At 48.0% G+C, this 21,611-nt stretch overlaps 8 protein-coding genes across 8 annotated transcripts; 6 read left to right on the forward strand and 2 right to left on the reverse strand.

Annotated features, from left to right (window-relative positions):
- Positions 1-359: 359 nt before the first annotated feature.
- On the forward strand, positions 360-1,487 carry LCP9604111_4031 (putative TIM barrel metal-dependent hydrolase; the record flags this gene model as incomplete). The annotated part of the gene is made up of 2 exons (XM_039071686.1): positions 360-416; positions 516-1,487. The coding sequence occupies 2 exons, from the start codon at positions 360-362 to the stop codon at positions 1,485-1,487; spliced, it is 1,029 nt and encodes a 342-aa protein (XP_038930115.1).
- Positions 1,488-1,838: 351 nt separating this feature from the next.
- LCP9604111_4032 (uncharacterized protein) lies at positions 1,839-2,259 on the reverse strand (the record flags this gene model as incomplete). Its single annotated transcript, XM_039071687.1, has 3 exons — positions 1,839-1,895; positions 1,962-2,026; positions 2,088-2,259. The coding sequence occupies 3 exons, from the start codon at positions 2,257-2,259 to the stop codon at positions 1,839-1,841; spliced, it is 294 nt and encodes a 97-aa protein (XP_038930116.1).
- A 2,005-nt stretch (positions 2,260-4,264) lies between these two features.
- glr1 (glutathione-disulfide reductase GLR1) lies at positions 4,265-6,035 on the forward strand (the record flags this gene model as incomplete). The annotated part of the gene is made up of 3 exons (XM_039071688.1): positions 4,265-4,647; positions 4,708-5,543; positions 5,599-6,035. The coding sequence occupies 3 exons, from the start codon at positions 4,265-4,267 to the stop codon at positions 6,033-6,035; spliced, it is 1,656 nt and encodes a 551-aa protein (XP_038930117.1).
- Positions 6,036-9,315: 3,280 nt separating this feature from the next.
- LCP9604111_4034 (uncharacterized protein) lies at positions 9,316-9,877 on the forward strand (the record flags this gene model as incomplete). Its single annotated transcript, XM_039071689.1, has 2 exons — positions 9,316-9,764; positions 9,871-9,877. The coding sequence occupies 2 exons, from the start codon at positions 9,316-9,318 to the stop codon at positions 9,875-9,877; spliced, it is 456 nt and encodes a 151-aa protein (XP_038930118.1).
- Positions 9,878-10,470: 593 nt separating this feature from the next.
- Positions 10,471-10,805, forward strand: LCP9604111_4035 (uncharacterized protein; the record flags this gene model as incomplete). The annotated part of the gene is made up of 2 exons (XM_039071690.1): positions 10,471-10,486; positions 10,549-10,805. The coding sequence occupies 2 exons, from the start codon at positions 10,471-10,473 to the stop codon at positions 10,803-10,805; spliced, it is 273 nt and encodes a 90-aa protein (XP_038930119.1).
- Positions 10,806-12,366: 1,561 nt separating this feature from the next.
- LCP9604111_4036 (uncharacterized protein) lies at positions 12,367-13,141 on the forward strand (the record flags this gene model as incomplete). The annotated part of the gene is made up of 2 exons (XM_039071691.1): positions 12,367-13,040; positions 13,135-13,141. 2 exons carry the CDS (start codon positions 12,367-12,369, stop codon positions 13,139-13,141), a joined length of 681 nt encoding a protein of 226 aa, XP_038930120.1.
- Positions 13,142-14,598: 1,457 nt separating this feature from the next.
- Positions 14,599-17,581, forward strand: LCP9604111_4037 (DUF3659 domain-containing protein; the record flags this gene model as incomplete). The annotated part of the gene is made up of 2 exons (XM_039071692.1): positions 14,599-17,031; positions 17,084-17,581. 2 exons carry the CDS (start codon positions 14,599-14,601, stop codon positions 17,579-17,581), a joined length of 2,931 nt encoding a protein of 976 aa, XP_038930121.1.
- Positions 17,582-18,333: 752 nt separating this feature from the next.
- On the reverse strand, positions 18,334-18,675 carry LCP9604111_4038 (uncharacterized protein; the record flags this gene model as incomplete). The annotated part of the gene is made up of 1 exon (XM_039071693.1): positions 18,334-18,675. The coding sequence occupies one exon, from the start codon at positions 18,673-18,675 to the stop codon at positions 18,334-18,336; it is 342 nt and encodes a 113-aa protein (XP_038930122.1).
- Positions 18,676-21,611: the final 2,936 nt, after the last annotated feature.

Genomic DNA, 21,611 nt, shown 5'->3' on the forward strand with positions numbered 1-21,611 from the left:
TACATGTTGCTCTACTCCGTGAGTATTGCTTTTTTGCATTACAATTACTTCCAAGTGACCCCATTTTTCAATGTCGGATCATGCCGCACCTATCCACTTTCTTGGCTCCGCTTGACGGCTCAGCTCATTTAACAGGCCCAGATGGCTGCTTACGGATTGAAAGCGTCTCCTTGACGGACAACTTCCGAGCTCGATTTTCCCCTGCAACTGGCCACAAGCGTGGGTGCTAGGGGGGTGGGTCGTACGAGGCCTACACGTCGTAATCCATACATATTATCCGATGGGTGCTTTTTATTTCAGCACCCCTACAGTGCAGGCACTTAGATCAACGTCCACAAACGTTGAGCGGTGAAACTAGCATGGTTCTTCCTAGGTCTTTTCTTAGGGTGATATCGCCTTGCCGGAGTTGCTCTTCTGTGAGTATTTCCCCAGGGCTTGATTTTTGACTTTTTTCTATACTCTGCCTACCCTCTCTATTTGCTTGGGATCTATTCAGGATGCTGACCACTGCTCAGGCCAAACCCAATATACTCCATGGGCCTCCATCGATATTGATTGATGTCCTTTCCACCCGGTTAGAGCAACGGCGTTCAACACATGTCTCGTCCGCAAGTATATCGCTGAAGCAGAGACTGCCTCCAAAGTCCTGGGATAGTCATATGCATGTTGTGGAACCTGAGCGTTTTCCTATTTCTTCAACGGCGGTATATAAACCCACCGCACATACGTTACCCGAAGCTCTTGCCTTCGAGTCCGGACTAGGTGTTGAGAATCTCGTCTTTGTGCAACCGTCAGTCTATGGCACGGACAATTCATGTTTATTAGATGCATTGCGAAGACTTGGGCCCTCGCGCGGCCGAGGGGTTGTCGTGGTTGACCCTGCCACCGTCAAATTGGAGACTTTAAACGAATGGCATACTCTTGGAGTCCGTGGACTGAGAATCAACCTTCAGTCTGTAGGGAAAGTGATGGATAAGACCGAGCTGGAAGAGACCTTACTTCAGCATGCTAAGCTTGCCCGGCTCCACGACTGGATTATCGAGATATATCTTCCCCTCAAGATGATCTCGATGGTCGAGGCGATCATCCCACGACTAGGAGTGCGCATCTGCATCGACCATTTTGGCAGCCCCGAGCTCGCCTCGAGGGACGATGATGGTCCAGCTTTCAATCCCTATAACCTTCAAGGGTTCTCGTCCTTAATCTCTCTGCTTCGCGCTGGGAACACGTATGTGAAGGTGTCTGCACCGTATAGACTCAGCAAAGACCATCAAATGCGTGACCTTCAGGCTATGGCACGCGAGTTCTTATCTGTTGCACCTAATCGGGTCATCTATGCCACTGATTGGCCACACACTCGATTCTCTCGTGTCGATATCAGTCCATTCACCGAATGTTGCTTGCAGTTATGTGCGACCAAGCCGGGGCTAGCGGAGCGTCTGTTTCGCAGGAACACCGAGGAGATGCTTGGGGTAATTTCCGATTGATGTGGCTGCATTTATAAAAGGTTGACTATGTATAGCACCTTGGGCGTGGGGGATGTGGAATTTGGCGCTCGTTATTCTAGCATTACTTGATTCATGCAATTAATTATACGGCTTGACCGATTTACCTATGCTGCTGTCTCCTGGGTCCAGTCTTTTAGGCAATAGGCAAAGTTTTGTCAAACATCCTACTAGACTGCGCCATGTTATAGTACACCGTCATTTCATTCAAGCACCAGAAGCGAAGTGTGATATATGTTCGATGTCTATTCACGAGAAATTATTGACGTCAAAACGTCAAATGCCAAGTCATAAAGCGATTGTATTCAACTGTGCCTTCGTACCCTTCTCACTCTAAACATCCTCTGCATCCTGGAAGATAACATGGCCGGTACAGATCTTCTTCGGGCCCTGAGAAAAGTAGAAGAAACCAGATTAGCAAACTCCGAAAGCCAACTTGACTGGAACAAAACTCACAATAGTATAGCAGCAAGCCGGCCGAGACTGATCTTCACACAGCTGAGGCTGGTCCAGTTGATCACCTAGAAAAGTAGACCGTTAGACAAACCCGGTGACTAAATATCCCGAGATTGTTATACATACAGTCCAATGCCTCATTTGCCTTCGAGTTTCCCCGTGCAGGTACCAAATCACGGCAGCAGTAGGGCTGCTGAACCATGCCGGTGTGGTCCTCGGCGAAGTTACAGTGCATATTGATCTGTTTGGCCGAGACCAGGGACAGAATGGCAGCGAAGGCGAGGGCTGAAACACGCATTATGACGGTGATGATATGGTAGCTGGTAGAAGATCGTTGGCGTGATATTGAGGTGATGAGAACGTGTTTGGGAAGATCGGCTCATGTATACCCGGACTATTCTAGGGCAAGATTCTGTCTAATTAATCAGGACTACGAAGGAGAACTCGAGAGGCCAGATGCCTTGCTCCATTGGCCGGCAAGGCGCGTTCTTGGTTTGTGTTTTGTTTGGCCAGGTATGAAGGCCGCTCATGGTTGCTTTCATTGGTGGATAGGAGGTGTGGTTTAGTATCTCCTTGCATTCTTCATTCTCCGTGAATGTGGAGGTTTCGGAGTGTTATGGATTACGCTGGACAGGGGCTGTTCTTTGGTAAATGTGTAAGTATGGCTAGGGGCAAAGTAGTAATGTAGATCGTTGCTGTTGAGGTTGGCTAGGTGCCCTTTATGAGCTCATGCGACCGACCCTTGGCAAATGGGTACCGTCAAGGGGTGTATGGAGTATGAGGACACACTAAGACGAGGAGAGGCTGTCCTATATATTGCTCAGGAGATCGAAAACCGTCTATATATAGACGATTCAGATGCATTATCGCACAACCTTGGAAAGGGCAAACTTGGAAATTCCCAGTCCACTTTATAATCGAGGACCTGCCGAGGCTTAGTACCACGTGGAATACTTGGATGTTCTCACTTGTCAGCCAACTAAGTAGTAACAGCCCACGGGGCTTCATCATCAAATATGGTTGCGTGTCCAGCAGATCAATAGTGGACTGTGGGCATCAGGACACCCCCTTTCTATTTGTTGACTGGCCAAATGTCATCCAATGTTGAGTCAGGTGACGTTTTGTTGAGGGCCCAACGCGGTTACATAAGCAGATAAGAAGATAACACCACCCCCTCCCCGGACTCTTCATACTCCCGGACCCCCTCCTTTTCAGATCTCCGAATTCACTACCACATCACTGTGCTATTATATACTGAAAAACATGAAGCGCAACTCGTCAACTCCAGCCGATATGGAACGCTCTGTCTACATACCTCTCTGCTTCTGCCTCATCTCTTTTGCCGTTATCGCCTATACCCACTAGCCGTCCTCTTGCGATAGCGTTCTGCTTCAACAGCGCCCAGACGAAGGTGAAAGGATCCCCGTGGTCCTGGATTTTGAGTCGGGGATGCCTCTCCTCCTACCGAAACACTCTTACTTTGTTTCCTCGTCTCGCAATACAACATACGAGTCCAACTCCTCCGATCCTCACACTGCCTCTAACACTGAAGACTGCCCCTCTGTCGCATGCAAAATGTGACCAGCAGGGTAGCATGTCATGACATTGTGTGGATTGCGTGATCTGCAAGTCATCAGAAGATACCTTCACGATCTCTGTCCACGCAAATATTCGAACACACTCTTCCACCTCCCACGCCCCAACTACCGTCTATCCCTCGCCCCAGAGACTGGCCATGTCACTCTAGCATGTTGTGACATGGAGTCTAGATATAAGCATGGGCTCGATGGCTTTTTTTTACATTCATCGCGTTTTGATACCCTGTTCCCCGTTACTGTTACTCTCTTTGGATTGATAGGGCTGGGGCCCTTTTCTATCTGAAAAATCTCTCAACATTCATTGGCCTTTGTTGGTTTCCATCAAGTCTTGACTTACTCCAGTGCTTCAACCCTGGCTCTGAGTTGTAAATTTTCTGATCGATATTATTTCCTTGTGTGCTGCATCGACTTTAATTGTGGAGTGCTGGTCACTCCCTGTCGCTCTTTGCTGAATTTCCTATACCCATACCTACAATCCACAAATTCAATAATATTACATATTAACCGTGTAAACAAAGTGTAGATCCCAAAAGTATCAAGTCCCGGATCTAGATCAGATCACGTAATCAATGCTGAGAAATCGACCGCGGTGACGGAAGAACCAATGCGCATTAACGAACCCCGATATCGTCACCACGTCTTTTCCGACCCCTCTCACCTAAGCCTGTATATAATTGTTCCCTCTTCCCCTCCTCCCCTCTCTCCATGCTCTCCCGCTCCATCCAATCCTCCCGAATTAGCTTTCGAGCCTCTTCATCTCTGACCCGATCTTCTGTCGGACAAATTCGTCCTGGTCGTTTGACCAATCGAACTCTGGCGACCATCAACTCTACTCGCTTCACCCCTGCGAACCCAATTGCTACGAACTCTCGGCTCTCTACAATCTCTCGACACTTTTCTTCGTCATCCGCCCCTGAGAACCAACAACCATCCAATATGGCTCCCGTCGAAACACATCAGTATGACTACATCGTCCTCGGCGGTGGTAGTGGTGGCAGTGGAAGCGCTCGCCGCGCAGCTGGTTGGTATGGCAAGAAGACCCTCATCGTGGAAAGCGGGCGGTCTGGCGGTACCTGTGTCAATGTGGGGTGAGTACAAGGTGTAATGCCGTTCTACTCGATTGACGGTTTTTTTCTGACGACATTCAGATGTGTCCCTAAGAAGATGACATGGAACTTTGCGACCATCAATGAGACGTTGCACATCGCAAAGAACTATGGCTACGACATCCCCAATAACGTTTCTATGAACTACACCCACTTTAAGAACACCCGCGATGCCGTCATTAAACGGTTGAACGGCGCCTACGAGGGCAACTGGGGTCGCGAGGGAATCGACCTGGTCCAAGGCCGTGCTGGCTTCGTCGAGCCTCACACTATCGAGGTCAAGCTGGCCGACGGCTCCGGTACTGCCCGTTACACCGCACCCCACATCTTGTTGGCTACCGGTGGCCGGCCTAGCGTCCCCGCCGTACCCGGCGCCGAGCACGGTATCACAAGCGACGGATTCTTCGAGTTGGAAGAGCTTCCCCCTAAGATCGCCGTTGTCGGTGCTGGCTACATCGCCGTTGAGCTTGCTGGTGTCCTGAACGCTGTTGATGTTGAGACCCACATGTTCATCCGCGGCGAGACCTTCTTGCGCAAGTTCGACCCTATGATCCAGAAGACTATGACTGATCGCTACGAGGCCGCCGGCGTCAAGCTTCACCGCAGCCACGGTGGTTTCAAGGAGGTGCAACTCATTCGGGATGGCAAGGGCAAGGATCGCCTGCTCAAGCTCATTGGCCACGATGGCTCTGAGATCGAGGTCAACGAGCTCCTCTGGGCTGTGGGCCGTGCCCCCGAGATCGAAGACCTAAACTTGGATATCCCTGGTGTCAAGCTGAATCTTGGGAATCACGTCTTGGTTGACGAGTACCAGAACACCTCCGTTGAGGGTATCTACGCTCTCGGTGACGTGACCGGTCAAGCTGAGTTGACCCCTGGTAAGTCGTTATCCCCACTTTTCGTCCGAATAAATGCACTGACTGTGTTCTGTAGTTGCCATTGCTGCCGGTCGCCAACTCGGCAGCCGTCTCTTCGGCCCTGTCGAGCTGAAGCACTCCAAGATCTCCTACGAGAACATTCCTACGGTCGTTTTCTCGCACCCCGAGGTCGGCTGCGTCGGTCTCACCGAGCCCGAGGCCCGCATTCGCTACGGCGACGACAAGATTAAGGTTTATCACACCAAGTTCACTGCCATGTTCTACGATGTCGGCTTGTCCCCAGAGGAGAAGGCCAAGAACCCCACCGAGATGAAGATCATTTGCGCCGGTCCCCAGGAAAAGGTTGTCGGTCTGCACATCCTTGGTCTTGGCGTCGGTGAGATGCTGCAGGGCTTCGGTGTTGCTATCAAGATGGGTGCTACTAAGCAGGACTTCGATAGCTGTGTTGCTATCCACCCTACTAGCGCCGAGGAGCTTGTGACCATGCGGTAATGCTTTTCAAGAAGAGAAAAAGAAGATATATATGTGAATAATACTAGAAGATTCCGATATTTATTGCGGAGCGAAGCGAAGCAATTATATGATTAATCTTGTTCTTGGGCTAGGCTGTAAGGAAGTGAAGTATATCTTAATTCTTGGTAACCAGAAATTCAGTCGTAGTGTTGAGATCATCTTAATCTCTCCAATCCTCAAGGACTTGACCTTAACAGGGACTGTGTTAGATATTGTGACTTCTATACTTCCCAAGCCCTAAGTTCGACATTGGATGACCCCGCACCTACAGGCATAGCGCAGTGCTGAGTAATCCCACACAAAACTGCCCCGCTACAAGATGATATCCTTTTCATCTGATTCCATGGGCACTCTCTTTCATCTGAAGTGAATTACTGCTCAATTACTATGCCGAGAGAGACTAGTGTCGTTCCAATACAAGATGCCGAGATCAAACACATCATCAAGAAATTCGAAGACTTGTTTCGCACAGAGTTCCCGGATCGATGTCATGCGCGACTGACAATACGCTCAATTGTCATCTTGGTGCCGGTAATTCTCTGATCTTCTCTCGGCATAGCAATGAACAGCAAACAGCAAACAACAAACATCGTCCAATCAACCTGCCGACAGCAAGGGCATGTATAACAATGTATATGACCGCCCACGTGCCTTACCTAACCGGTAGGCGGTACAATTCTGCCCCCGAACGCGGGTTATATTGAACTTTAAGGAAGTCTTTTCGCCCTTCGGGGCATATGGTCAAATGAAAATATACAGAGAAGATTAGCATGGCCCCTGCACTAAGGATGACACGCTCAATCAAAGAGAAGCTACCTATTTTTTTTTTCTTTTACCTGTCCTTCGTTATGGAGATAGGATGTGAGGCTTTTTGGCTGTCGCTATGCAGGACGCTTTTGATACTACGCTATTGGGACATCACGTGTTGTTTGTGACGGTCGGTGTTCAATCTGCACTGCGCGCGAATGCAGAATATATATGGGGGGCCTACCTGTGATCCCTTTTTATTTATTATTTTCTTGTTTGGCAGTATGAGACATAGAGTTTTATAGATCATATTAACCCGGTTTTATAAATCTTTGATTACTGGGAGGCGACGCTCTTCATTCAAGCGTAGTCGGAGCTCATCCAGTATTGACCACATCTTAGGATCTTCTAGTTTGAGGGCACGGTAAAACTTTCTATAGCCTTCTTGCAGCTTGTTTTCATACAAGATATCCGTACCGTCGATAAAATCTAACATATAGCTTAGAATAGCCAACCAGTAAGTCTTGTAAGAAAAATCGTAGTCACGGCAAAGCAATAGAATCAGGGCCTAACAATATTTTACAGCATAAGGGAGTCTCACAGTATAAGAATACGACAAGAAGAGTCCTCGGCCACGACCTAGAGATGCCAACGGGAGTCGATCGTCCGACGCAACTATAATATCTGGATTTTTCTTAGGTAAGTACCTAAGATCTCTAAGCTCTTATAGCATATCAGATTTCCGATAAAGCGAGACCGCAAGCTCATCATTAATATACAGGTGCTTGAATGCCGGTAGTATTCAGCTTGCACCTGAGTGCAGACAGCCTATGGTTTGGCTACAGTGTGAAAACCCAGCACTCCTGAAGAGAATACAACCTGAATCAAATCATCCAGGATCATAAAAGCTGCGTCCTATTAGAGCATTAGTAGATGCTCTGGCTAATCGAGACAAAACTCAAATCTATAATCGTAGGAACTACATAAACAGTGAGTAGATAGTTGCCCCAAAGAAGGTTTAGGACACATTAAATCTAGAAAAGTAGAAATGAACGAGACAAGATCAATGTCCAACTTTTGTCCCGTGAAGTCGAAACCAGTCATCACTGCCATGAAGGCTAGAGGAAGAGGAGTATAGCATCTCTTGTGCCGACACATTATCACTGCCATATTATTCCGACTTGCGCTCCTGTCATATGTCCTCTGTCCAATTTGGGTGAAACCACTTAGCTGACTTTATCAGAATCAACTTTGGAGTTTTGCAAAGAAATGGCGGGTGAGCCTCTGTGGGAAAGCGTGAAAACGATATTGTCGAATATGAGGGGTCTAATCCAGAGCGGAAGAATGGAAGGGGTTAAAGAGAGTGAATTAGGCTGGCAATATCGACTTTTGGAGGAATGCAGGTAGAAGAAGCTCGAGATCACCAAGTCTATATTATCTCGCCACAGCCATTTTGTACCATTTGTCTTACAGCCCTTATCTAGGTACTCGATTGCACAATTCTTCATTTTGCATTAGCCATTAGGCTTGAGAACCCCACCAAATGGCTGTGGCGCGCGCTGTTACGATCCACTCGCCATCTATTTGCTTGTTTGCATCAGCAAGATTGTTTGATAGATAGAAGTTTGCATTGTTTTCAAAGGGGACAATCCAGCTGATATACCGAAAGAAGAATATGAGCATGTAGTTAGGAAAATTTATGGGAGTTATTTCGAGCAGGGTGATCGAAATCAGAGGTTCAACTAGCGTTTGGCTGCAATACCGACGCTCATTGAATCACAAATTTGAGTCGAAATCATGGAATAGAAACAATGACCAACTCTACATAATTTAACATGTCGGCTAAAGTTAACTAATCGGCAGCATGTCATTACCAAGAGCCATAATATGACGTCTGCGGGAACCAATAACAAACCGATTAGCAATGTCATCCGCAGATTTAGGCTTTTTCTATCGCATAGTCCAGGCAGGACGCCGTCATAGCCAGGCGAGATGGGACATTTTTGGCCGCCCCCGACGTAGAGGGCGGTATTGCCGTGTTTCTTCGGTTGAGTCAGTATCAAACATACAAAGCGACCAGCCCGACCAAAAAGGTATAGGCAGAAACGCACGGAGGAATTGCATGGAGTTGACCCATCACACAGTACAATTTAGTCCCGTCCTGGATGACCAAACGAAAGGGGTATTCTAACCGACAATTGCCTGGATTCAGTAGATCCAGGGATACTCAACACGCAATGCCACGAATGTAATGATAAACAGCGCAGCTGGCACATCTAAAGTCCTCATTAGAGTAATTTGGGCCTGGAGCAAAGTAGAAGACAGCCGGCAACGTCATTGCACACCGCATAGACTTGATATCGACGATATGTCCTCCTGTTTTCCCTACGTGCGATTATTGCATATCACATCTTGATTTTTCTTTTTCAGGTTCAAGATTTGATTTCCTATCTGCTTTCGCATATACACGTTTCCTCTCTCTATAATCGAATGCAAAGCCATCGCATCCATTATGGCCACCAGTGAAAAGCCCAAAGAGCAGCAAAAGAAGCTCCCCGTACAGGACGACGACGCTGATGATGAAGACTACTACAGCTCCGACAGCTACACCAATGAGGAATATGAGGATGAAGCGCCACAGACTAAGAATATGCAAGTGCTGCAGCAACGGAGGCGTCCTCTTCAACAACAGAAAGACGACGAATACATGGATGGGGATGAAAACAGCCCAGAAGAGTACGATGAGTACGATGACGACTATTCTGATGACGATGGCCAAGCCATGCAGCCATTTACCAACCAAGTCTCAAAAGAGAAACCTGGCGGTGGCATGGAGATTTCCCATGAGGGGGATAAATCGATTCTAGATGAGAAGGGTTTGAAGCTGAGGCTGGAATTGGACCTGGATATTGAGATAGAACTGAAGGCCAGTATTCACGGTGACATAACCCTGTCTCTCTTGTAAGTTTCCTGCTCTTAAAGCACCTCACCTCCTCCCTCCCCTCTTACCCGTCAAATATGTCTGCTCAAAATTGAATAGGAGTTGATCTTGTTTTTTTGACAACAGGGCATGAACAACCATCCTGGCTCCATTACCAATTCCTGCACAACGAAAATTTGACGTCGTCACAAGCAATCCCTTCATCCAATACTGCTTTCGTCTTTTCATAGAGCCATACTTGATTATTTATCAATATCCCTATCTATTTAAGAATTTCACAAACCGGAAATATTTTGTGGCGAAGATTTTCCTGTTTTTGATCTGATCGGCGTGCAAGACGAAGACACAATTACAAGGGCAACCAGAGAGTTCCAATAATCGTTTGCTCAGCGCCACCAGCAGTAGGGTCGATGGCTGGTAGAGACCCGGATAAAACACGGTTCAATAACCGGTCTACATCGAATGGCTGTCATGTACTAAACGACAAATGGGACTCCCTATAACCACTTGTTAGCTTGTTATTGGTGTGGGCACTATATACTTTGGTAATTTCAGGCTGCTTGGGGTTGCACCCAACCATACCATGTGTCATAAACCCGGCTTTTATCTATTTGTTGTGGATGGAACCGATATATAAAGGCGGAGAGCCTAGTCTCAATAGCCTTCCAACCTGTACATTTCAAACTCATATTTCTTGAATCTATACGAAACCTACCAATCGCCGATATGTCTGACGAGAGCAGTATGTCCAAATTCAACACCATATAGCTAATATCAGTATTCGCTGACTCTATGGTTGGTTAGAAGGCCCCCTCGGCGGTGTGACCGATACCGTCGGCAAGACAGTTGGCGGCGTGACCGACACCTTGGGTAGCACGGTCGACGACCTGGGAAAGACCGCCGGCGGAGCCACTGAAGGCCTCGGGCATACTGCCTCCGGTGCGACAGGTGGCATCGGCCATACAACCGAGGATGCTGGACAGGCTGTGCAGGGTACCGTCCAGGGTGTTGGGGGACAGAAGCAGGATGAGGACAACCCACTTGGTCTCAACAACGCCTAGTGAAGGAGACTGTTATTTTTGATGCTATTAGTGGACGGCTTACAACTTTGTGGATTTGGTTTTTTGGATTCTAAAATTGATGGATAATACTGTTGTCTTTATAGTCATACGATTGATATAATTACCTCTGGATTTGCGTCTCCCATCAATCAGGCTAGTATTAACTAGGGCCTTGTAAACCCATGTATCCTCATTTCGCCCAACTATTTGTACTTTGTTGGCTTCCTGATTTGACGCATATTTTATCATCAATATCAAAATCGGCTGCTCGATAATCGGCTAGCAGGCTTTTCTGGCTCTGGCACTAGCACTATTAGGCAGACCATTGGGACGAGATCCGAAATTCCGCTAGTGGTCATTTTCCTGAGATTGGCATAGGGATCTCGCTTTGATCCCCATCCTGTGCCAAGAAAAGTTGAGGAAGCGATCCCATCTTTTGGGATTCGGCATGTGTAAAATCTGTTTCGGAGTTTGCAAAGAAGTTAGGAATATCGGGAGAAAAGGCTACCTGAGCTTAAGAAAATTGGTTGAAGGCAGGCAGAGTAATGAGAAGGTTCCGAACGGTCAAAGACGTGAAAAGACTGAGTGAAAAGTGGCAATGATGGCATGCTGTATGGGATGGCCATGTAATTTGGTTCGTTACACGAGGAGCTGCGAAGGTGTATAGCGGCCAGCGGTCGAATGCCTGATTTTGCCTGATTTTATACTGGCAAATACCTGGATTACAACGACAGAGAGCATCTAAAATAAAGCTATTCCTACTATGTAAGTCTCTGTTCGCCTAAGTCTTGGTAGTCTGAAGATATTCCGACCGTATATATTTGTTTATTTATTTATTTCCTGATCTTAAAGTTGTTCTTACTATACAAACCTCCATCTCCCTCCAATTCGAGTATTCTTACTCTTCCTCTAACCTTATCCACTATCTTCCCCCGGCCTAGCTCTAGCGTAGCGAAGTTTCCTAAGAATAAGCTCGCGATTCGACTACTACGGGAGGGGCCGATACCACTGCTATAAGAGGTAGCGAGACTATAATTAACGCCATGCATACTGGAAATAGAGTGCCAAGAGGTACACTGCCTTATCAGGATTAGCCCCTAAGACAATAGTGCCTTCCGTTTACAAAACACAGTAGTTATAGGCGGCATAAATCAGGCATTTAAGGCATCAGCTCTGCAACATTAGGCATTCGGCCACTGGCCGCTATACACCTTCGCAGGCTTTTTTTTTTTGCTTTCCGGTCGTAATATCGGCAGCTGGTTTCTCAATGCTTTTCTTGGCTAAACCTGTCTGGTACCAACTCCTCTCCCGATAAATACGGCGCCACCACCCCTGACGTCGGACAACCCAATTGTCCCATCTCGCCCGTGGTCTGTTCGATAATATAGAACGGTTGGAGTAATGTCAGTGCAAATGAGTAGCACATATTTTACAAATGTGCATCATACTTCATCTAAACCTACTCCCACTAACGTTTGTACTATTAACGCAAATCGTATCCATCCGACTAGCTCATAGTTCAACCTCTTTCTTATTTTCTTCTTCATCCCTTCCCTCCACAATGACTGACCTGGAACAAACCCAACCTCAAACCCTTAGCTCGGAATCGAAGACCTCTCCTAACAAGCCTAAGCGTGCGCCGCGCAAGCTAGGCAAAAAAGCTCCCACCAAGCAGGAAACGAAGCCGTCCACGTCCAAGCAAGACTCCGACTCGTATCAAGAGCCAGAACAAGAACGAAATAGACAAGAGGAACAGCAAGAAGAAAGGGCCGAGCCCGAGCCTGAACCCGAACTTGAACAGACACATAGCCGCAGACGAGGATCCCATCCCGCTCGCTCATACCGTCCGGAATCCGATGTCGAGTCAATCCACCGCAGCGACATAGATGGCCAACCCCAGGCTCAGCCTCAGCAGCGCCAACGCACCCGGCGTCACCGCCAGCCACAGCAAGAACCGCAGAAGCGCAGTGGCAGCAACGCACTTTCGGGCCTGGGTGGTGTGGACCAAGCGGGCGAGTTGGTGCAAAACACGGCTGATAAGGCCATGAACGGCGTGACTGACAGCACAGGTAAGGCAGTCGGCGGAGCCTTGGGTGGTGGACAGAAGGAAGAACAAAAAGAGGAAAAAGATGACGGCGGGCGTGACGAGCAGTTGCGTCTTCGTTTGGATATCAATTTGGATATTGAGATTCAACTAAAGGCGAAGATTAAAGGTGATTTGACTATAGGTTTACTGTCAGTGAGCCCTTCCCTTCTACCAGCATTTGGGGACCCAGAGAATCATTTTGACAATTCAATGTTTTGTGACATTTTTACTGACTGGCACTAGTAACTAGGCTCCGGGCTCCAGCTGAGACGGCTGTGGAATTTTGCATCAATCTTGTCAAATTCGTTCCTCGCTCTCATTTGCCTTGGAATTCACATGAGTGTTGCGAAGAGAACATATAAGCACACGGCTCTCACAGCATCGAGCATTATGTATTGTGACAATTGGGTGGTAGGCCTTACGGCCATAAAGCCTTTGTCTCATTGTCATTCAATAGGCATCTTGATCCAATCTGTCGGCCCAACTACGTCAACCAAACAGCAAGCAGGCAGCGCAGCTTTCTTCCTCATCATCGCCTTTTAGGTGCCAGTATCTTTTATTAGGCAATGTGGATTGAGCCGTGGTTTTGTCACTGGAAGGTGTAATATATCGAACCTTGGTTGATTGCAGTTTGTATTTTAGACCGTGACCAAGCAGTCAGTATCCAATGAAACGGTATCGATAGTCTTTAGACTGCCAATGAGCAGTCTTAGAACAAGTAATAACCGGAAATAATCAGAGCTTATCGAACCGATGAAAGCGGTTCGTGGCTAACACGCCAATATTCAATATTCAGCGTCAACAAGCGCACCTTTAACCAGTCGTCAAATAAATAGTAATGTATTGCTCTAAAGTAGAAGCCAGGGGATTGGCTACCCCTCGGTGCCGCTGACTGGTCGGGGGTAAGAGGTGGAAAAAGAGACCAGAATATTGAGATTATTCCTCTTCCTCTTTCTGAGATATTCTTTGCTCCGGACAAATGTGTCTGCCCATCACCAGGGAGCCATTATGTAGGCCGAGGGCTTTGGAAAGTTGGCGACCATGACCATAGATTCTGTAATCGAAACGACCCGGTCACGCTACATTAAGATTTTGCTGCCCATCCAAATTTCACTTGAGGATTTAGGTCAAGGAAGAGCGAACTCCCAACGAATGGCTGCATCGGGGTGATGGTAGTGTCAGATGAGTTGTCGTTGCCGCCGACGTCACTGGGGCTCTGCAGTTCAATGAAATGCCGCTAAGTTGCTTGAGTTTGGCTAGAATATTCACCAACTTCGTCATTGTATTACTTCCAAGATGTTCAATTCAAAAAGAAATCTAGAGCCTTGGTTAAACAAAGTCTCGACTTCAATGCGCCGGATAGCCTGCTTGGTTCGGCGTGTTGGATTCAAACCAGGCCGTGATAAAGTGGATTTTGGCTACATCAGACGGTTTACGCTTGTTATATGACATGCACAGCTTAGGTGAAAACTCTTTGGCGACAATTGTTTGGTGTCACTATGATGCAAGACAATGGGCCTTTCGATTGCAAAAACTAGTTTATCACAGCAAAACCTCACCATAAAGGATCAACCCCAATCACTTGGAATTCTTTACTATCGCATATTCCTAAAGCTCAATTCTCATCTGCCTATTTTGGTGGAAAGTAAATACTGAGTACAACCGAAAATTAAACGGTCTTCAGATCCTCCCTCACGTCGGGTCAAAATGAGCCTCAATTCCAAGAAAAAAACGGGTCCGCGCAAGCTCCAAACCAAACAATCCGAGCCCGTCTCGGATGACAGGGAAGAAACAGCCGTGCCTGCAACCCCTTTCTCAAAGTCTACAAAGGAATCTCCTGGTGCACCCGAGCAGCGCCGTCCTATCTCCCCACCCAAGGACGATGGTTCTCAAGCTTCTGGCGCTGCGGCCCCACTCGGGCGCGCCGTGTCCGAACGGCCCGAGAAGGTTAGGAGCCAATCGGGTCAAGTGAAGGATATAGCGCGAGAGGGTGAGAACACTGACTCGAGCACCGTGTCGCCTGATTCTTCTACGCTTAAGGGTCTCGAGGTCGCCAAGGGTGGCCAAATCTGCGATCAGAACGGCAACCCAATGGGAAAAGTGGTGGAGGGAGACTCGGAAGACTTGGTTGGCCAGACTGTCGGGGACAATGGCGAGATTCTAAACGAGGATGGCGATTTGATCGGCCGTGTTGATATATTGGATGAGACGGTTGATCAATCTACGGAGTTTTCTGGGGAGGAAAACTCGGAGCTGGACCAGGCCAAGGACGTGGTAACCACCCTGGACGAACTCGATGGGCTGCCTGTCTCCGAGGGTGGCGTGATTGAGAATTCTTCTGGCCTGGCAGTGGGCAAGATTGTCGAGGGAGATCCGGAGGATCTCGTCGGGTATACCGTCAATGGCGAGGGAGAGATCGTCGATGATGAAGGCGACGCCATAGGCCGAGTGGAGTTGTTCCCCGTGGAGGAGCAGCAGCAGCAACAGCAACAGCAACAGACTGCTCACGACGACACCGAGGAGAGTAACAAAAGAATACCGTCGATCGAGTCTCTTGAGGGTCTGAAGTGCAACAAGCGCGGCTACATCATGGATGAAACTACCGGCAAGCCTGTTGGCGAAATAATTGAAGGTGATCCTAAGAAGCTCTCGAAGCTTGGCGCCGAGCTTGACGCCTCGGGCCAGTTTTGGGACAACCGCGGCAATATGATCGGCAAGGCCCAGCCAATACCCGTCTACGATGATGAAGAGGGAGGGCTATTCGCGGGCCTAGATGGCCTGGTCGTCGGCCAGGACGGGTGGGTCGAAGACGAGAACCAGACGAGGGTCGGCCGAGTCATTGAAGGCGACGCGAAAAAGCTGGTCAACAGAGCAGTGGACGAGGACGGTGAAATACTCGACCAGTATGGCAACGTCGTCGCGCGTGCAGAACGATGGGAGGAACCTGAATCGCCTCAGGTAGAGCCTATTGACCTTTCCAGTATGGAAGGGCTGAGCTGCAATAAGGCCGGGTATGTGATCGGGCCGGAGGGCTTTCCGATCGGTCGCATTATTGAGGGCTACCCTAAGGAGCTGGCGGGAAAAAGGATATTCGAGAACGGCGAGATTTATGAAGGCAAAAATATTGTCGGTCGCGCTGAGCTTATTCCTGACGACGAGCGCGAAGATATTCCCGATGGCCCGTTCGCCGGCTTCGAGAGCCTGGTTGTTACTGAGGACGGGTTTATCGAGGACGACAACGGCTCTATTGTAGGCCGACTTACCGAGGGGGTTGCCAAAAAATTGCGTGGCCAAATGGTCGACGAAGATGGGGAGATTACAGATAAATATGGCAATGTCAGGGGCCGTGGCGAGCCTTATGAGCCACCCGAGGAAGAACCCCCCGCTGAAGAGGACCTTTCTATTCTTAAGGACAAAGTTGTGAATAAGCAGGGGAACATCGTGGATCCAGCTACGGGTGTTGTCTTTGGGCGGGTTATTGAAGGCGAACGTCTCGCTGGCTGTAAGGTCGACAGCCAGGGTCAAATCTGGAATGATAACGGTAAGGTGGTTGGCCGGGCAGGGCTGATACCCGATGAGGAGCAGGAAGAGAAGGAGGGGCAGTTCTACGGCTTTGATAAAGCTGAGGTCGGTAAGGACGGTATAGTTGTGGACGAAGGCCGAATTATCGGCCGCCTTATCGAAGGCGATGCAAAGTATCTTTTCGGCCGTAAGGTCGATGAGGACGGCGATGTTATTGATAAGAATGGAAATACTATCGGTAAGGCCGAACGCTGGGAGCCGGAAGAGAAGCAGCGCGATATCAACCCTATGTCTGGCCGCAAGATCACTAAGGAGGGTGAGGTACGCGATACGGATGGTAACCTTATTGGTAAACTGACTTCCGGTAATCTGGCAACACTGGTTGGCAAAACCGTTAACGATAACGGCTATGTCGTTGACAACGATGGCAACAATATTGGCGAGTGTACCTTACTGGAGAATATTCCGGAACCTGAGCCTGAAGAAGAGGATCTTACCTCGGAAGAGGCAGAGGCTCAGGCTAAAGCCGAGCAGGACCGCCAGATAGCTGAGAAGATGATCTATATTCTCAGTCAGACCCTCGACCGAGTTAAGCCTGTTTGCCAACAGATCACTGAGGCAAGTTCATATTCCCCCTTATATTTCTTTCTTAGTAGTAACAATTCTACAGCAAATCGAAAAGGCCGAGCGTACACCTAAGGAAGAGCTCGACGAAGAGAAGCTCGTCCAAGCCGTTAAACCTCTTCTGGAAGAAGGTGGCCGTATCCTCCAAGAATGTAATGGCTCTATCCGTGCCCTCGACCCCGATGGCCGCATCGCGGCCACCGCTAAGGCGCGCGCTGCCTCGCGTGATGCTACCCCGGAAGAGTACCAGCTCGCCGACCTACTCAAGGAGCTGACCGAGACAGTCACCAAAACGATCGAGAACGGCCGCAAACGCATAGCTGACATGCCTCACGCCAAGAAAAAGCTGAATCCGCTCTGGGCCCTCCTTTCCGAGCCACTTTTCCAAATCATTGCCGCTGTGGGCTTGCTGCTGAGCGGTGTTCTGGGGTTGGTCGGAAAACTGCTCGGTGGTCTCGGGCTGGGTGGTTTGTTGAATGGCCTTCTTGGCGGATTGGGACTTGACAAGTTGTTCGGTAGTCTAGGATTAGGGGAGAAAAAGTAAGTAAGGTGAGGGGATTGTGATAATGATTTTTTCTTTTATTGGCAAGTTTCTTTGATTTTACAGCTTGTGTTGGCTAATTTCATCTTGGAATTGAGCTGGCCTGTGGTGCTTCAGTTTTTCAATTCATCTCATTGGTATGTGTTTGTTCATTGCAGGAATTTTGTATAATGCCGATTGGGTCTTGAGATGAAATGCTTTCTTGTTTCCATTATGCTAGTCCAATAAATTTATTGGTTCCTTAACCTAGCCACATCACATTTGATGGCGCCATGTTCTGGTATTCGCCGAGCAACGGGATAAATCTGTAAAAGTAGAGAGGTGTGGAATTTTCGCATTCTTTTCAAAGCGCTCCAGATCAATCATCGTTGAGACGATTTTCATTGTGGCTAAAACTCGAAACATGTATTGAGTGACTTGGACAAGAGGAACTAGGCAGAGAGGAATCTGTCGTGAGGATTGGCTATCAAAAGTAGCCTTTTGACCCGCACTCCGTAGAGAAGGTTGATATTTCTGTCTCTTCAGCGCTGGTCATCTTGCTCGTCGCATAGGTCGCCCACGACACACATAGGTTGCTGCTGTCCTGCGTGATGTACGCAGAACGCGGCTTCTCATCGAGCCTGCTGGCAGAGTTGATTTCCTTGAGTAGAGTAACGATGTATCCTGAAGCTGAGCCGGAGCCGACTGAAGAGACAAAGTTGCCAATCCCATGCGCCGTGCCGCAGCAAGCAAGTCCGATGCCACCACCAGGGTAGTTACAGTCGTACCAGCTCCTTTCGGACAGGTGGGGTTTCATTGACGAAGGCACTGTAATAGCTCTGTATAGCGTCCTGTTCGTTCATCGAGGCGTCGACTGCGTAGAGTGTGAAATCAACACCGCTCAGCTGATCGCTATGATTACCCATGGCGGGTAACGAAATATCAGACTGATTACTCATAGGCTGCGCAAGAGCACCTAGGAAGAACAGTCTCATCAGCACGAAGCATGCAGTCATAGTGATGAACCCGATGACTGATTTGGCGACAAAGAATTGAAAATCTTTGCTTTCGCCACGGCGCCTCGCGCCACACTTGCCACAGACATTGGAGTCACTCATGATGTCGTTTGGGTTCGGTGGTTTTCTTTGCTTTGTTTCCGTGAAAGGAGAGAAGCTGACCGGTAGGAAAGAAAAGAGGAAAGGAGAGAAGCTGGGAAGTGATCAACGAAAAGAAGAGAGGAGGGGATCACTTCCTGAACTTATAGCCGTCCAGCTAATCTCGATCGAGATGGTTGCTGTGAGGTGGCAGGAAGGATTCAAGGATTCCCGCTCCAACAGTCTACCCTAGAAAGATTCACCCACACTCTGCCCATATTCCCATTAATCTTGATCTCTAGTATTAACCTTGTATTTTGTATTATATCGAGTTCGTCTAATCCCTCTCTTCTATATTCTACAACCATTGCGTTTGTCAATTTATAATATGCCAGATAGATGTTAGGCAGTTAGTGATGCTCGGGGGCCCTACTATATAAAATTGAGGGTTGAGAACGCCATCGCTTGGATATATATTATTATGAATCTGCAAAGATACCGAATTGCATACCACGCTATGTATGAGCTAGAAAATATAAGTGGAGGTGGTTGTGGGTGAATCTTTGTAGGGTAGACTGTTGTACAGGATCCGGAAACCCGGCATGCATATTCCGGATAACCCACTTATGCATATATAGGTAGAATTGAAAATCAAATACTACACGTTATAATTGAATGTAGGCTATAGAATATGTTGAAGAGCGAGCATATGGATGTGATATTGAAAGGGCAGTGGAGAGTGAGAGAATGCTGTCGATGGGGGCAGCTAAGGGCACGAACCCAAAGTCTTGAGGCGGCTAGTTACCCACTTTATCTAATGCTTAGTTATGGTTATTATCAATTAAATAGTTAACTAGTTATTTAGTACTAGGCAGCACTTTTACACACTTATCTTAGACAATAGGGTTCTTTCTTTTCCTATTACTCTTTTCTCTTCTACTAGTACTGCCACAGTCAACACTGAATATGTAATGATGTCCAAAACCACCTGATATTACAAAGAAATATGGATTTATTAAGCCAGAGAGCTACAGCAGTGAATGGAATTTGGACCATAACGGCATAGAAAGGATCTTAAATGATTGGGGGCTAAAACATGATAGGCAACCACGATAGTAAGCTTCGGCTCCGAGTCGCCAATCTGAAATTTCGTTCTCGCCAAGCAAGGTGTTGGTTTTGGCCCGTTCATGAGGCCATTTGGGTTGCGGGTCGGGCCACGGGCCGAGATCTTGGGCTCGTGCTTTGCCGACGACTACCTAGGAATCAGTTATTAGCTTATAGTTTTACCTCTTATTCGGGAAGAGCGCTACGGTATATGAATATTGCTGTCACGAGTAGCTTATGCGCTACTATATATATTGGCCCTGGGCATGTCAGAGCTCTCGCTCTGATATCATGATCTTTTGGCCGAGCGGGGGAATATGCGCCTAGGCATATCCTTTACATCATGGCCTTCAGAGCTATCTCCCTCGAGGAACTGCGACCTTCTGGTCGTTGAGATACCCGGGAATAAATTCTGCGGTCGACCAGATAGTAATAACTAGAAAGACCAAACCTACGTATTTACTTATTTAACTTAACAGTCTACCCTAGAAAGACTCACCTGTGATTTACTGGATCCGTTCAGCTTTGTCGTTTCCAATTTAGCGTCCCAATACACCGTCACGTAACCTCTCCCCTCCGTTAGTTAGTTACTTAAACTTAGGAACATGATGGTCAAGGCGGCGCGCCGCTCGCATCAGCCAATGGATCAAAATTGGCGACACATCCACGCCGCATCTGAGTCAGCTCTCGACAATTAGCACAGAGTGGTCGTACATTTTGCCAAACACTGCCGGACAAGCTATCCTCGTAATTTGCGGGAAGAACTCCTTGACGTTGAAGCGCAATTCCGTGAACTGCAGCGGGGTTTCTACTGTGCCTATCTAGTAGTTAGATCAAATTTTCGCATCGTAGAGTATCGTTAAAGACTGGAATATTGACTTACTGGAACAGATGAACGAATGGATGTCTCGGCACAATTTCCGAAACGAATGAACGTATCATTCTCTCTTTGCTCAGGACAGTTCTTCATTGTGTTGCCACTCTCAATCATGGCAGCATCATTGATCAGGGCAAATCGCCCTTCCTGGATTACCTCATTCCACGGTCCAGTAATGCTGTGGGGGGAACGGACACCTTAAGGAGGCCCCAAGAAAGAATGTACCTTTACCGGGCCCATACGCTATCCATGTGCAATTATACATCGTTGGAACAGGTGCCGCAAGAGTATTACACCAATTAGCATACATTGCTGTTAGTGGGAGGTAGAAATTTCGTTTTGTAGCCCCGCTCGGCGCAACTCCAACGATGGAGACGAAAAGGCCGAGCATATCGAAGAGACCCCAATAGGGGACTGCATCGTGCCAAATGGGGTCTAGCAGGAATTTAGAAGATCTCGATGGATTGAAACATGCAATTTAAGCAGCTGTTAGTGATTCACTTGCCTGCTGGCGATCATAAGTGTAAGCCCTTGTCAAGTTAAGAATCTCGTTAAAAGCATTCAGGACTTGTTCTGACGCAGGTGCCGATGCCATGATCATGAGCAGAATGTGGTGTATTTGCTTAGAATTCTCATTGAGAAGCTGGTAGGGGAGTTGAATTGTTTGAAATGTGACGATCTGCCGACTGATGCCGACTGCGCACCTGCCCAACCTGGAACCTCGACCTCGCACTTGCCAATCGAATCGTTCCTTCCTAAACCGTAAGCGAGGTCGGGGTTCGCATGGTTTATGGCGAGGTCGCCAGGAAGAGCACAAAACCCAGTCGAGATCGTAGACTGTTTTCATTTTCCCTTTCCCTTCCTTGAATCGATTGTACTCTTTTCTTCCGAAAGGAACCGGCAATGGCATGTAACATGAAACAACATTGCAACTAGGAAGGTATAGTATGCCTAATGTTGCTACCTTGCTCTTTCCTCC

This window comes from Penicillium roqueforti, assembly GCF_015533775.1.
Source record: "Penicillium roqueforti strain LCP96 04111 chromosome Unknown scaffold_07, whole genome shotgun sequence".
NCBI lineage: Eukaryota > Fungi > Ascomycota > Eurotiomycetes > Eurotiales > Aspergillaceae > Penicillium > Penicillium roqueforti.